At 47.5% G+C, this 13,737-nt stretch overlaps 1 protein-coding gene across 1 annotated transcript in view; it reads right to left on the minus strand.

Moving 5' to 3' along the window:
• Positions 1-2,432: 2,432 nt before the first annotated feature.
• The window catches only part of mRpL18 (mitochondrial ribosomal protein L18), a 36,103-nt gene continuing 24,798 nt past the window's right edge, over positions 2,433-13,737 (minus strand). The window contains exons 2-3 of the mRNA XM_037419980.2: positions 13,559-13,737; positions 2,433-2,683 (exon numbers count right to left, since the gene is read on the minus strand). The exon at positions 13,559-13,737 is cut by the window's right edge and continues 56 nt beyond it. Coding sequence (XP_037275877.2) covers positions 2,615-2,683; positions 13,559-13,737 — 248 coding nt within the window. The 3' untranslated portion in view covers positions 2,433-2,614. The remainder of the gene's footprint in view (positions 2,684-13,558) is intronic.

Raw genomic sequence — 13,737 nt, forward strand, 5'->3', positions numbered from 1 at the left:
TTCTTCCCGTGTTTATGTTGTGCTACAAGCTACCGTAAGAACTACCAAATGATCTGAATGATGTATGTTAGCTACCTTCTAATTCATTTACCTACATGTGTGCATTAAATGCATTAAATGCTTCAAAAAAAGTAACATTAAATGCTTCATTGCTTAAAATCAGGTGTCGTGTCCCAAAGAGCTCTTCACTGAGTTTTCATTCAAGTACTCGGCCATAATGCTCACTGAAACGTTGAGCAGTAATAAAATTGCTATATTCAAGCTGCCCAGTTACATGGCGTTCCAGGAACTAGTTCCTTTCGGGAGGAACACCACCGTTTCATTCAGGTCAACTGCAGCGGCGTTCCTTTTTTTAACGTTTCACGGCATTCAACAGGCGCGCGCACGCACGGAGCACATCATACAGAACAGGGCGGATAGCCGATCGTGTGAGGCACGTAACTATGCTGCGTTAGAGTGTACTAGAACAGTGGAGAGCTCAGAACGGCCGCAGCACCGATGTATCAAAAGTGAAGCACAAACAGGGTCAATCCGCTTGTGGCGCTCCGATCGGTCGGTATTCTGCAATGTGCTATCGTTTGAAGAGTTGCAAGCGGGTCTCTCGAAGTGGTCGATGGGCTGAATGCTCGCTAAGCTAACCAATTATCTGGTTTTCGTTCGCGGTGCTTTAGACACTGTTTTAGACCTTGTCACTCATGTGGAGCACAAGAGGACAATCGAAAAAATAAAAATTGCAGCTTTCCTATGCATTAGGCGTGCCTTTGACACAGTCAGCCACGTACTTGTTTCGCACGGGCTATATAGTCTAGAAATGAAGGGACGCCTACTTCGTTAGATTTCTGATTTCCTAAGCGGCCAAGCTGTATTCATGGCGACAAGCACTGGCAGCAGCACGCTACAAAGCCTCATAGCAGGTGTACCTCAAGGAAGTGTATTAAGCCCTATACTATTTAACATAGTAATGCACCAACTGCCAACTCAATTACCATCATCAGTACATATTTCAATGTACACAGACGATATCTGCCTCTGGTCGTCTGGGCATGAATGCCCGGAAGTACAGCATCTGCTTCAAGAAGGCATGGATATAGCGACGCGCTTCCTGACAGAATGCGGCATGGACATTTCAGCAGAGAAATCTGCGGTATTGCCTTTTACCAGAAAACGTCACGACCAGCTCAGCCTCTCCGTCAACCAGTCCGTAGTACCTGTTTTGCGCAAGTATCGTATCCTAGGCATAACATTGGACCACATGCTAACCTGGGGACCTCATATTTTCAACATTAAAGAGCGGGTCAAGCAGACACTGAATGTTCTACAAAGTATTACAGGAACCAAATGGGGTGGCACATCAAAACTACTTCTGAAAGTTCATAGAGCTCTTGTTCGACAAGCCATCACGTATGCATTACCAGTGATGCAAAATATGTCTCAGGCAAATGAGCGTAGACTAAACAACATCATAGCCCACAGTCTTCATTTTTACTTGGGCTTACCCCGCTCAACTCACAGTGGCCTCTTAATCGCAGAAGCAAGACAACCGCCAATTAAAGTTCTTCGCATTCAAGAAGTCTGCCCCTACTTCCTCCGCTTATCCCAAAGCATTATGCCCATCCACTTCGTGAAAAACGTATGCAAAGAAGCGGGCTGATTAGTGATGCCTTGCGAGCTTGTGAGGCGGCCCTTCAACACGAACAATACTTGTTGCGTCCAGACATCAATTTTGCTCCTTGGCAGCTTGCATGACCTCCAGTCACTTTGGGCATCAAAGGGAGCAAGAAAAAATCCTCGATACATTACCTTGAAGCCAAATTTTTAACACATCAATAAATGTGAAATCATCGAGATCATTTCACACTTGTTTTCACCGATGACTCTACAATTAACGAAACGTCGACTGCGACTTTTCATATACACGCATATAAAATAGAAAAAGTTTTCCAACTTTTTCGAAAAACATCGCCTACAGCAGCAGAGCTTGTCACAATTATTTGAGCTTCAAAATTCATTGTTGAAAGCCAGCAAAGGCAAAAGTGCACTTCTCAGTGCTGCACTTCTCAGCCATCCCGAAAATGGACACGGCAACGTGCTTATTTGCTTTCCTGTCGTAGATACAGGTCCCGCATGCATTTATTCAAAAAGTATTGTGAAAATTTATTATGTCTATATATTTACAATTTTGGGGGCCTAAAACTGTGTTTTGCCCGTCTACTTTTGGTGCCTAAAACTCGATATCTTAGTGCCTATAAATCAAACTGCTATACGTAGGTGAAGGTAGCTGCCAATAATGTGCTGGCTGCTTCAGAATTGGAAATCATATTAAGTAAGCACCGGTTGTCGGAACATTCCTTCTCTCCCACTTTCTCATGCTTTTCAACATAATGACATTACTCACACATGACATATTCAAGTTCTGAATATTCACGCTGCAAAACAGTAATGAAATATATTTTATTCAGCTCACAAATGGGTCACCAAAAAAATCTCAATCTAGCTAGCTTTTGGCACCAGTAAGTGAGATTTTCAACACTCAACTACCACAAAACTGACTACACGCCTCTCATATAATATCAGTAGCATGAAATTTTTAAACAGAGACTACTTTGCGCTGCTGTCAGTGAGGACTCCATGATTCAGTCAACAGGACGCCACCTTCCTTCATGCCATCCAAGAAAGCTTGAAGCTGCATCAGAAAAAAAGGCAAATATGCACAATCACATAGACAGTGCACTTCAGGTTAAGGACAGTGTAAAAGCAATTTAGCATAATTAACATGAGGCGTTAATATGAAAGAAACTTTATTTTTCCACTAGAGGTGTCACTGCCACGGTGTTCTAGTGGCTAGGGCACTCAGCTGCTGACCCACAGGTCAGGGGATCAAATCCCGGCCGCGTCTGCACTATTTTCAAGAGAGGCAAAATGCTTGAGGCCCGTGTGCTCAGGTTTGAGGCGCACGTCAAAGAACCCCAGGTGGCCAAAATTTTCGAAGCCCTCTACTACGGTGTCGCTCATAATTATATTGCCACAATCTCTCCTAAAGTTTTGTCATCACCCAATTTCAATGTCAGTAACTCTCAGCACAAACCGCACCTACACTGTATGATACGCTTCGGGACTGCAGAAGAACATTTTAAGAATATGCCTACTTCGTGAACATTACAGATTATTCTGGAATCTATGTCCCCGCTAGCGATAGCGCTAGAATATTTGATGGCAAGTATATAAATGCCAACACGTTTGGCCGTCACTTGATCGACGGCCGATGCTCCGTTCACCGCTATCAGTGCAAGTATGCTACTGTAACCCAACTTTCCATTTACCGGGCATAGGTTCACCCCAATAAACAGTTTGATCTGGCCATCCAGTCTCCTGCCTTCAGCCATGTCACATCCCTGTGACAATATGGTGGTTTTGGAACATGAAGCTCCAATATATTATTATTTATTACTACAGGTGTCAAGCTATTATTACCCCTGAGAATTTGCAGCAGTGCCGCCTGGTAGGAGGCCTGGGTGACGTCACGTCAAGAACTTTTCGACCCCCACACTTGCGTGCAGCTACATGACATGCATTCCCTTAATACGCTGCCGCCCCCCCCCCCTTTTGCATTCACTTTCTCTTTGTCTCAAGCCACAGATAAATGACGAAAACATAATTGATAATGTTCCTAGTAATACAAGAATTGAAAAAAAAAGATTCTGCCAATGGTGCCAGAGCTCGGTCATATGAAAATTGAAATCAAATTTGTGTCGCACTGCTGAAAATGGGGGTCACGGTAGACGACGGGGGTGAAGAGAAAGATCACGTTTCTGCTAACGTATTACTGCCGCATAATCATGTCGTAGTTTCGATCTGCGAGACTGAATTTGCGCCATAGGGTTAGGTTGTTCACGGGAGATTTTAAGAGTTCTGAGGGCTTCACCTGCACTGGGCTTAGTATTCGTATCGGAGTACGCATCTGCTTATCTACGAAAAGAGTCTTTCCTGCTGTCTCAAGCACTGTGCACGTGTGCAGCATCGTGTCTTGCAAGATATCTGCGATAGGCTCACCCTAAAATAGCACCACAGCTGTTGTGTCCGTTTCTCTCTCGCATAGTTGCTCAGTCACCGTGGTCTTCAATTTCCTGTTTTTCTTGCAATAATTTCAATGCTTTGATTCACTCAAATTATTTAGGTTACGCATGATTGAGCCTAAGCCTGTAAACTTACATTGCTGTCAGATTGTGTCATCGTGCAGCATCGTAGCTGCTGTGTGCTCAGAATTACCACTTTACGCAGCCACCTTGTAAAGTGGTTTTTCTCTCAGTAGATTACCCTTGAGCATGAACCTGTAGACAGACGTGACGTGAGAGACCAGTAGTCACCTCAGTGAGGTGAAAGGTGCAAGAGACACGTACCTAATTGAGTGCGCTCATTTCAGCCATTGCATTTGTTTTGCAAATGTGAATATTTGCGGTGCTCGCACCTGAACCTAATTCTTTGTGACGCAGCAGTACATCGAACCAGAATTTCATGCAAATAAGGTTTACAACTAGATAATCCGTGACGATTGTTCAGAAATCTGCACAGCATTTGAGTAAACGAACATCTCAGCATTTTTTAAACTGTTGTGAGTGCAGCCGTATTATTTTATTAATTTTTCTAAATATGTTAAATGATTCATTACACACAGATTCACATGACGTTGGAGAACGAACCATTCTGCCAAATCACCCCAATTTTTCGCAGAGGCAGACATAACTTTTATGGCAAACCACAACAAAGTTATTGAACTGAAAACATCCAAATATCATTTAGAATACTTCGGCACACATGTTTTAGCCCCGAAAGTTGTACTGAAGTTAAAACCACTCAGCATGTTTTCATAGCATGCATTTTCGGAGTTCGCAGTGTAAACCAGAAGCTTCTTACTTTCAAACAACTTGATTTTCACAGTGAGTCTCCCATTCAGATGGGAGTTCGTCTATCCTAAGCCTTACTATAAAAACTCTTTACAGCTTACATAAATTTCACTAGTTATGAAACGTTCCAACAGGTACTTTGAAAGTTTGCAACGTGAAATTGGAGAGTAATCAGTCACCATCTAATCTCTAAAGTAGTGGGGGGACGAGTGCAAAGAAGGGCGAAAAGCGGGGGCGAAGCAGACGAGTCCATGACGTGAGGTCACAATGCCACGACAGCAGCGCCACCAATGTTTGCTTTGAAGTCTAATACATCGCCGTTGGCAGGAGTGTGTGAAAGGCACGCTTGACCCCCACCCTCCTTCTTCTGAGCTCACACCAGCATTTGCTTCTACCCAAGCTATATAAGAAAGAAGAAACCAGCGAAAAAGAACAACCATACAGGACAAGCGCTGGACTTATAACTGAATATTTATTGAGGAATTGCACACAACCCAAACACATGAAACAGCAGCGCATGCGTAAAAAAGGACCATCTCAGCCATGTCAAACATGCATGCCTAACCCTACAGAGCATGAAAAGTGTGAAACAACAATAAAATTAAATGCGTATCTTTGTGTAGCTCATGTTGGGTTTGTGTGCAGTTGTTCAATAAACATTCAGTTGCTCTATTAGAAAAGTATCCGACCTTTGGTGGAAGAAAAAACTCAGCCCCGGCAGCCACTTTCAGCAGGTATGAACTTGGTTGTTGTGGTTGCACAGACAAAGTGGGTGGAAGTTTGGCATGTGACGCAAGCAACACCCACAGCTGTCATCGACGTGCTCCGATGCCTCTTCGCAACTATTGGCATCTCTCAAAAAAAGTCATCTCTGTCAAGAGAGGCAGAGGGACATGATGAATGTCGCCACATTATTCTTCAGGGCCAAAGCAAAGCGGCTGCGGCAGCGTGCGTTTGTACCGCCAAGTGTGAGAACCCGTTCCGACTAGCATCTAGCATGCACCTAGAGCTGCCATCAGCTGCACAAGAGCCACAAAATGATGATGATAAAAGTCGATGAAGATGAGCTACTGATCACTTTCTCCCCCCCCCCACATCCGCAGAAATTAAACCAAAAAGAAAACTATGAGAGTGTATATACAATAGTTTTTACGTCCCGAAACGGAAGGGTCTGTAGACAGTGCAGGTCATCAATCTAGAAGGGTCATCGCGAACCAGTGGGTCTCTGGTGGGTGGCTTTGGGAGTTAGGCAGCGGGCAAGAGTCGTGACGAATTCAAGTTGACGGAAACAACGGTTGGTGTTGGGGACACAGGTGTCATGGCTGGACAAAGGAAACCTGGCGGATAAACCACAAGCCGAATCAACGTATATGACCACTGTACACACTTGGGTACAGTTGACCTGAGTAAACAGTTGCATGACGGTGGGACACTTCAAGAACGGCAGAGTCAAATGAACGTGGATGTCGTCATGGTTCGTGGTGGGCAAGACGCAAGCCAAATCAACAAATACGACTAGAGTGCGCACTTCGGTACAGTTGCGTGAAGGCGAGACACTTCAAGGATGGCAGAGACGAATGAACGTGGATGTCGTTGTGGTCTTAAACTCAACGCCGCGGTGTATGCTGAAAGCAATCAGGGTGCGAAAGAGAGAGGTTTAAATATTTGCACTGCACGAATCTCACTAGATGATGTTCGTGTTTCCTGCACAAGCGCAGCCATCGACAGACATTCGTATGCAGAGTGACTCTGCACCGAGTCAATAGCGAGACCAACTGTGAATCAATCTGTCGTCAAAACTTTCTGTACTGGCACGAGCAATTGCGGCACATGGGAGAGGGAGTCAGTGCTTTTGCAGGTAAGCTCGTGGTTCCAGTGTTCAGTCAGTTGCCCTTGAGCAGCAGTTGCTCATCAGAACAGATGTTGGAGTCAACAGAAAACACATTGGATATGAACAAGGGACGGGAATGTGCGTCAAATGAAGTCATCGAAAAACCTTGGGTGACCAGATCAGGGGAGCATGTATGTGCCCAGGCAAACAGGTTGTCTGCCCCAAGGTTAGGTGGGCACACGTAGTCTGCTTTACTTGTTGCGAGCCAGATGAGCGGACCTCGAGAATTTCAGTCACAGCTGCAGCATTCTACTGCACGATACATCGAGGGCGATGCTAGTGGCTGCTGGCAGGAAGCGCAGAGTGCCGAGGTAAATAGAAAGTCGTCGTTGGACATCGTCATCGGCGAAGCCTCCAGGATCGGGAAACTAATATTGGCCGTGACAATGTTCGTACTAGTCGTGGAAAACTCCAGGGCGTAGAGCGAGGTAGCCGTCATGGAGCCTTATGTGTCCGAGGGGTCGTGGGCTGTGGAGGTCGGAGAAGACGTGTGGGTGGCAAGCATGCCTGAAGGACCATCGGTCGAGAACGTCGAAAAACGCACCTCGTGGCGGACTGGTAAATGGCAGCAGGAATATCTTGAGCCTCGTCGGGTATGTGATTCCGTGGTGGACTCGCTACGCTATTGGCTGGACAAGATGTTAAAGCAGAGGTAGCCGGGGAAGCGAAGCCTTGATCAAGTGAAGTTTGCGCCAGGTGGTACTGCGCACTGTGATGGAGGGGAAACTTGAATGTCACGTGTCCCCGGAAGCGGGCGGTAGGTGTTGCAGTAACAGGCGAATATCACAGCGCAGAGAGCATCATATGGCTGCGGGCTGGCTGTACATGCAGCAGCAAGATAGCATAGCTCTGCTGGCAGCACATTGAGCAAGATGGCATGCAGTAACGGTTATTGTGAAAATGGCATCGAACTGCATAAACTATCTTAGTGGGTAGGTCGGGTGGAAGAGCTTCACTGGCAGGCATTGTCACAGAAGCATAGCAGCGAATGCTCACCGAAGGGCCTGTTCCCCTGGTCCTCACTGTAGCGCAAGGCAGAGACACATGGTGGAACACCCCACTTTATTCTTCGTAAAAGCAGAGTGGCAGTGGTTGCGTGCATCTGTACTGCCAGGAAAGAGAACCTGTTCTGACAAGCACGCACCTCGAGCTGCCAGCATCAGCTGCGTGAGAGGAGCAGCGCTGTAGCTAGAAAAGCATGATGATGATAAATGTCAATGAGGATGGTGCTACATCTCCGACAGAAAAGCCTTCATCTCCAATGAGATGAAACAGTTTTGTGTGTCAAATGAAAAAGAGGCTGGAACCTCACCAGCGTACAACCCTGCGACAAACGGTTAGGCAGAACGCTATGCGGTGGAGCAGAAAAGAGCACTGCTGAGTTGTAGACAAGTCCATGCAGTGCTGATTTGCAAGATTTTTTTATCAGCAGCCCATGATGAGAGTGCTGTTAGGACGAGAACTCCTCTGCCCTCTCCATCCTTTCAAGCGGGAGGCAGACAAACAAATGCCTGTGAGCCAAGAGACACTCACCAAATCACACCTCTTCGCAGTAGGCGGTAAAGTGCTTATCCGGCAGTTTAAAAAGCCAGATTGAAGACGAAATAGTGCGCCGCATAGAACCATGATCCTTGCTTGTAAAAAGCAACCACGAAAAGGTTTGGCATCACCTCAACCACATGAAGAAAATGAGCCAGACCAGAGAAACAAACAAATCGTTGACAGAGTGCAGCACAGCAGATGATCTATTGGACAGAACACCACAAGAGACACCGTCAAGCTCTGCTACTCAACCGTCCGACTCATCCGTTATGCAGGACAACACTCCCTTGCAACCATCGACATCACAGCCAGTGACCGACTGGCAACTACGACGGCCAGAAGTTAGGCGCCCTCCAGACTGCTATGGAGACTTTGTCTAAGGGAAGAAGAGTGATATGACACCTTAGAAGATGACAACAACGAAGTGCGCGTGCGACTGAAAGGCGTTGTGGCACAAGTTCGAGCCCTGTGTTGAACATGGGCTGGTAGTGACTCCAACAACCGAGCTACATCTGTTAACTTGTTCTTATTCTCTTGAGTTAAAGAAATTGTCTACAGCCACAAACGGCTGTAGAGACTTGACTGCTGGCAATGAGGCAGCAGACCAGCTTGCACTGTCTGCTCCACTCCGCCCATCAGCAGACGTAGATGTCTTCCTGTCTGGGGACCTGAGAAGTGTGGCAGCTTGGGCTAGTTGGTATGACATCACGATAGTTATAGCACGAGAACAAAACGATGACACAGAGACAAGAAGGACACGAAAGACAGAAGCCAAAAATGGGAAGATATGCTACTGAAAAATGTAACAGGCACCAAGAGGGTGCACACTCACAATCGGTCATATACATGCAACACTTTCGTGTCCTTCTTGTCTCTGTGTCGTCGTTTTGTTCTCGCACTATAACTGTCGTCATGGAGACCTAAGGCCACTCATCGGAAACCGAATGCGTAAGCAAATGAAAGAGGAATATAACGCAGCAAATGGGAACAAATTGCCCACAGTAAAGCCAAAAATGGGAAGATATGCTACTGAAAAATGTAACAGGCACCAAGAGGGTGCACACTCACAATCGGTCATATACATGCAACACTAGGGGTCGTGAAATGAAAATTTAAATTCCGGGTTGCAATTTTCCCTACTTCCGAAACATTTCAGGAAAACACCCAGTCTGTAATTGACGACACCCATTTGAAACCACAGTTTTTTCAACTCGCTAGCAACCATGCGACACCATTGGCCCCTATATGCTCTACATTGTGACGTCAGTGAAACATCAGGGTAAAAGAAGTTACAAACAAAGAGCTTTATTTTGATCTAAAGAAATAAATTTACAGAAACCTACAAAATAGGAAAATAACAGAACACTTTTTGCTCTCTGAATTGCATGCTATGTAATTACTGCTCAGTTCCACTTCCAAGTACATCCAGGCTCTGTCATGTGTGTATCATAGCCTTCTAGCCAGTTGCCTCGGCTTGATCAGTACAGCCAGTGCAGCGTCCTAGTTTTTTTTTTTTCTTGTTGCTTCAGGTTGTCTTCTACTGCAAGTTCTGGATGGCTTAGTCCTCACTATGTCAACTGTGTGTGTCATCAGACAGTGCCACATAACTTATGAAAGTGCCAACAACGTCCACTTTTACAAGCTTCCCAGCAACAGCGCAGAGCAGTGTGGCTACGAACTATAAACCACAATGGTCCCGGTGGTAGTAGAGGCTCGTGGTCGGGGCTTCCGCAAACGGTGGTTCTGCCACGCGGTGGTGGTGGTTGTGGTTAGAGGTAGGAAGAGACGCCCAATTTCTGCAGCCCTTAAGGGAGCATGGTGCAGCATCTTGAAGGGGATAGGGGTGAACAAGATAGATGAGAAAAAGGCAAGGCGCAGAAGAAGGCAGCAGCGAGTCCGTCACGGCAGAAATGGCATTCGGCTGTAGCAGACGAAGTCTGGAACAGCTGGAAATGAGGCCTGTGGGGGCGTCTCGAAGGAGTGGTGGGATCGCCGAAGGGCGACTTTAGTCACGCCAGCTAGTCCTGCACTCACTGCTTGAAGGCAGGAATTCTGCAGTATGTGATTTTCAGGGAGGAACTGCATAACAGCCTGGAGAGTCGCCAGGAGGTCACCAATGAGGGCGTCACTTGGCTCCTCGAGAGGCTTGGCGGGTGTAGCAGGAGGTGGGCTCGTAGTGGACGGGCTCACCAGCGGCAGGGTAGATGGTGCGTCACTGGAGTGGGGCGCTGCAAGCCGGGATCTTAGGTGGGGCTCTCGAGAAGGTTGGCCTTGATTGCAGCAACACAGAAGCAACACAAAAGTGGCTTTGGTACCGAGGCCAGCAGAGTGGCCACTTTCCGCTCTTTCTGCCAGCGAAGACAGGTGAGCGTGCCAGCAGGATGCCCCCTTTTGCAGTTGACACAGCGGTGACGGCAGGTAGTGGCGGCCGGATGTTGACGGTTGCTTCTGATACAGGCGCCAGCATGTGAGCATGCCTCGAAGACGCGCCCAAAGCACCCGCATTGCCGACAGAGTAGTGGACGCAGCCCAACGTGCCGCACCCGCAGCTGTAGACCACAATCCGGTAGTAAGCTGGCGACGAAATTCAACCGCACCATCTGTCTTGCCTTGCTCGCTGCCAGGACCACAACTGCCGTCTGTCTTGCCTTGCTCGCTGCCAGGACCACAACTGCCGACACGAGTCCCGCGGTCAGCTGCAAGTCCGTGAGGTCACCGTCCACGCTGTGAAGGAAGGCGACGCTACTGCGAGAATCCGCAGGCTTCCTGGCAGTGACGGGAACGCTGCTGAGCTCCTTGATGGTCAGGAGCTCAGACAAGCACACTAGCGTCGTCGCATCTGCAGCTACGATGTTTCAGCAATGGTTAATGCGCACCGCCGTTTACCTGGGCCGCTTAGCAACCGCAGCCGCGAATGTCAAAAGTGGCGATCCTGTGAACGAGCCCCCAGGGGTCGTGAGATGGTAGAGTACAGTCACCACCACTGCAAAATCGGTCGCAACGACTGTGGCCTCCAATGTCCTTGCTTGCTGCTGGGCTGCCTTCTAGACAACTGTCACGTAGTCGTCCCTGCAGACAGAGGAGGGCTCAAGCGAAGGCGCGGCGTGGCGACCAGGGAGACTGATCTGCTAGGCAGCGCAGACGAAGCCGGTTCATCGGCAGCACGGCTTGTGGTGGCTGCAACACCCACGAGGTCGGGAATGGTCGTGGCTGCTGTCGGGGTGTTTGGGGCAGGTGTCGGAGGTTGCAGTGTCGGGAAGTGCTCCTGCACCTTCTCCATCTACCTGCTAATGTAGCCCACCACCTGTGGCTCTTGAAGCAGCTGCTGTTGCTTCTTCGCCTGCTCCTGCCTCGTCAGGTCCATTAGAGCCTGTCTACAGAGCTCGCGGCACTGGCGCCGAAGTTCCTCTGTTTCGGCCGTGGGCAACTCTCGCTGCAACTCCTCAATCGTGAAGACTGAGGAGGCTGAATCCTCATCCAGCGTTCAGACAGAAAGCTGCTTTCAGTGGGGGCCAGAGCCTTTCTCTCGCTCTTCTTCCTCGATGGCTAAACCCATATCGCTGTATAGTGAAATCTGCCAAGCTGGCAGAGGGCGCAAAGACACGTCTGCACAGCTCAGAAGTTCAACTTGCTATCCGGCCACGCGGTCCGGATACAAATGATTCCAGGGCGCAGGCTTTTTCGCCGTCGCTGCCGCCGTCTTGCTCTGATGATGGCCGATCTTGCACTCGCATAGGTGCGTTGGCATACGGCTCAAAGCCCAAAAGCCGACTTTGCTCTAGCAGATGACGCTGTAGTTCGAGAAGGTTGGCCATCCAACGCTGTGTGTTTGTGACGTTATGGTATCGTGGTGGTGACGGCGCCGTAATGAAAACAGTATTATGCTGCAAACTGCGGTCAACTAAGGCTCAAATACATCAATGCATAGCCACGTTGTGCCGACGACAGAGACTCTTAAAAGTGACGTCAGCTACCCAGTTGATGAAAACATTAGCTGGGAAACTGAAATTGCACTTTTTTAGCTATTTAGCGAGTCCAGACAATCAAACAAGTCAAGGTATAGCATTGAAAAGACAGCCAGAATTCTGAATACAAACATAGTTGAAAATTTTTGGAAAACATTTAACGCCCCTTTAACATCTTTAACTTTAAGGGAACGGGATACGCCCTATACCCGCAATGTACTTTAGGCGAAGTTTATGTACCTTTTTCTCCATAACAATGAGAGCTATAGCAGTTATTTTACTATCATTATGGTCATGAGCCACTCTTCATCTCACCGAAGCAGATTTAGCACTGAAAATAGTAATGCTCACTTTTTGCAAATTTTTTACTTCAGGCATGACGACACCACTAAGACGTCCCTGACCACATAAAGCTTTCCCAACAGAAAACTTAATGCCTCTGCTTTCTTTCGTTTTTGCAGTTTTAGGCCCATTCTTTTCTTAGTGTGCCAAATGCACTGCTGCTTGCAAATTGTAACCTCTCTATATGACCTATGTAGCTTGGACTGCAAGGAATCGCCTATGCCAGTAAATCTGCAATCATCATCATCACCTGCACTGAAATTGAATTATTTGCAGCAGCTGAAACTGTGCTAGAAGACAACGGTATCGCTCCTCGCTGCATGTAATGTTACAGGCGCTTTTGCAAAATGGCGGTCACCAGTGGTGGGCAGCATTTACAGCCAGCCATTTTTAGAGCCTGTCTTACACTGAAATATTCTTTTACGGCTCACTTTTCATTTATGTACTAGCATTAGAGACCACCTTATTTTAATTTTCGCTGAACACTAGAAATTGTTGGGTGAGCATGTAACGGCCCCTTCGATGCAACACTGAGGCTGCACCAGTAAAACATACTTTTATACTAAAGATGGCAACATTCCTCCAAGAAAAGCAGTAATACAGTGACAAAAACAAAACAGGGAAAGGTTGCAATGCCATCTTCAAATTCCCACATATTGTGGATATTAGTGGCACCAGAGCAACTGCTCATTAATGAAGGCTTATTACAAGGAAGCCACCACTGAACTTTGCAAGCTGCAAGAACTTTTTTTAAACCCCCAAATATGAGAAAAAGCTTACCGGTTCATGACGTCACACTACTGCGATGTGTTGCAGCGAAATTGAACAAAATTTAAAGAAAATTAAACAAAAGGAAAGGCTCGGCCTTTCCTTCCAGTGGTGTCAAAGAAAAGCTGAGGTTCGAAAGGCCCACTCACCCGCAGGGAGCCTTGCTGATCACCATCACCAGTGGGAGCCTCTACACACAGGAGGCCTGCTTCAAGGCAGCGCCTGGCCAGCACAGATGCCACAGCTGCAGCTGCACTGCGGTCAGTAGCGCTGACAAGCTGCTTCCGTATGCCCCACTCAGAGCTAGACACCCGCAGCACCACGTGGC

Source organism: Rhipicephalus microplus, chromosome 3 (genome assembly GCF_043290135.1).
Source record: "Rhipicephalus microplus isolate Deutch F79 chromosome 3, USDA_Rmic, whole genome shotgun sequence".
In the NCBI taxonomy this organism is placed as follows: Eukaryota; Metazoa; Arthropoda; class Arachnida; order Ixodida; family Ixodidae; genus Rhipicephalus; species Rhipicephalus microplus.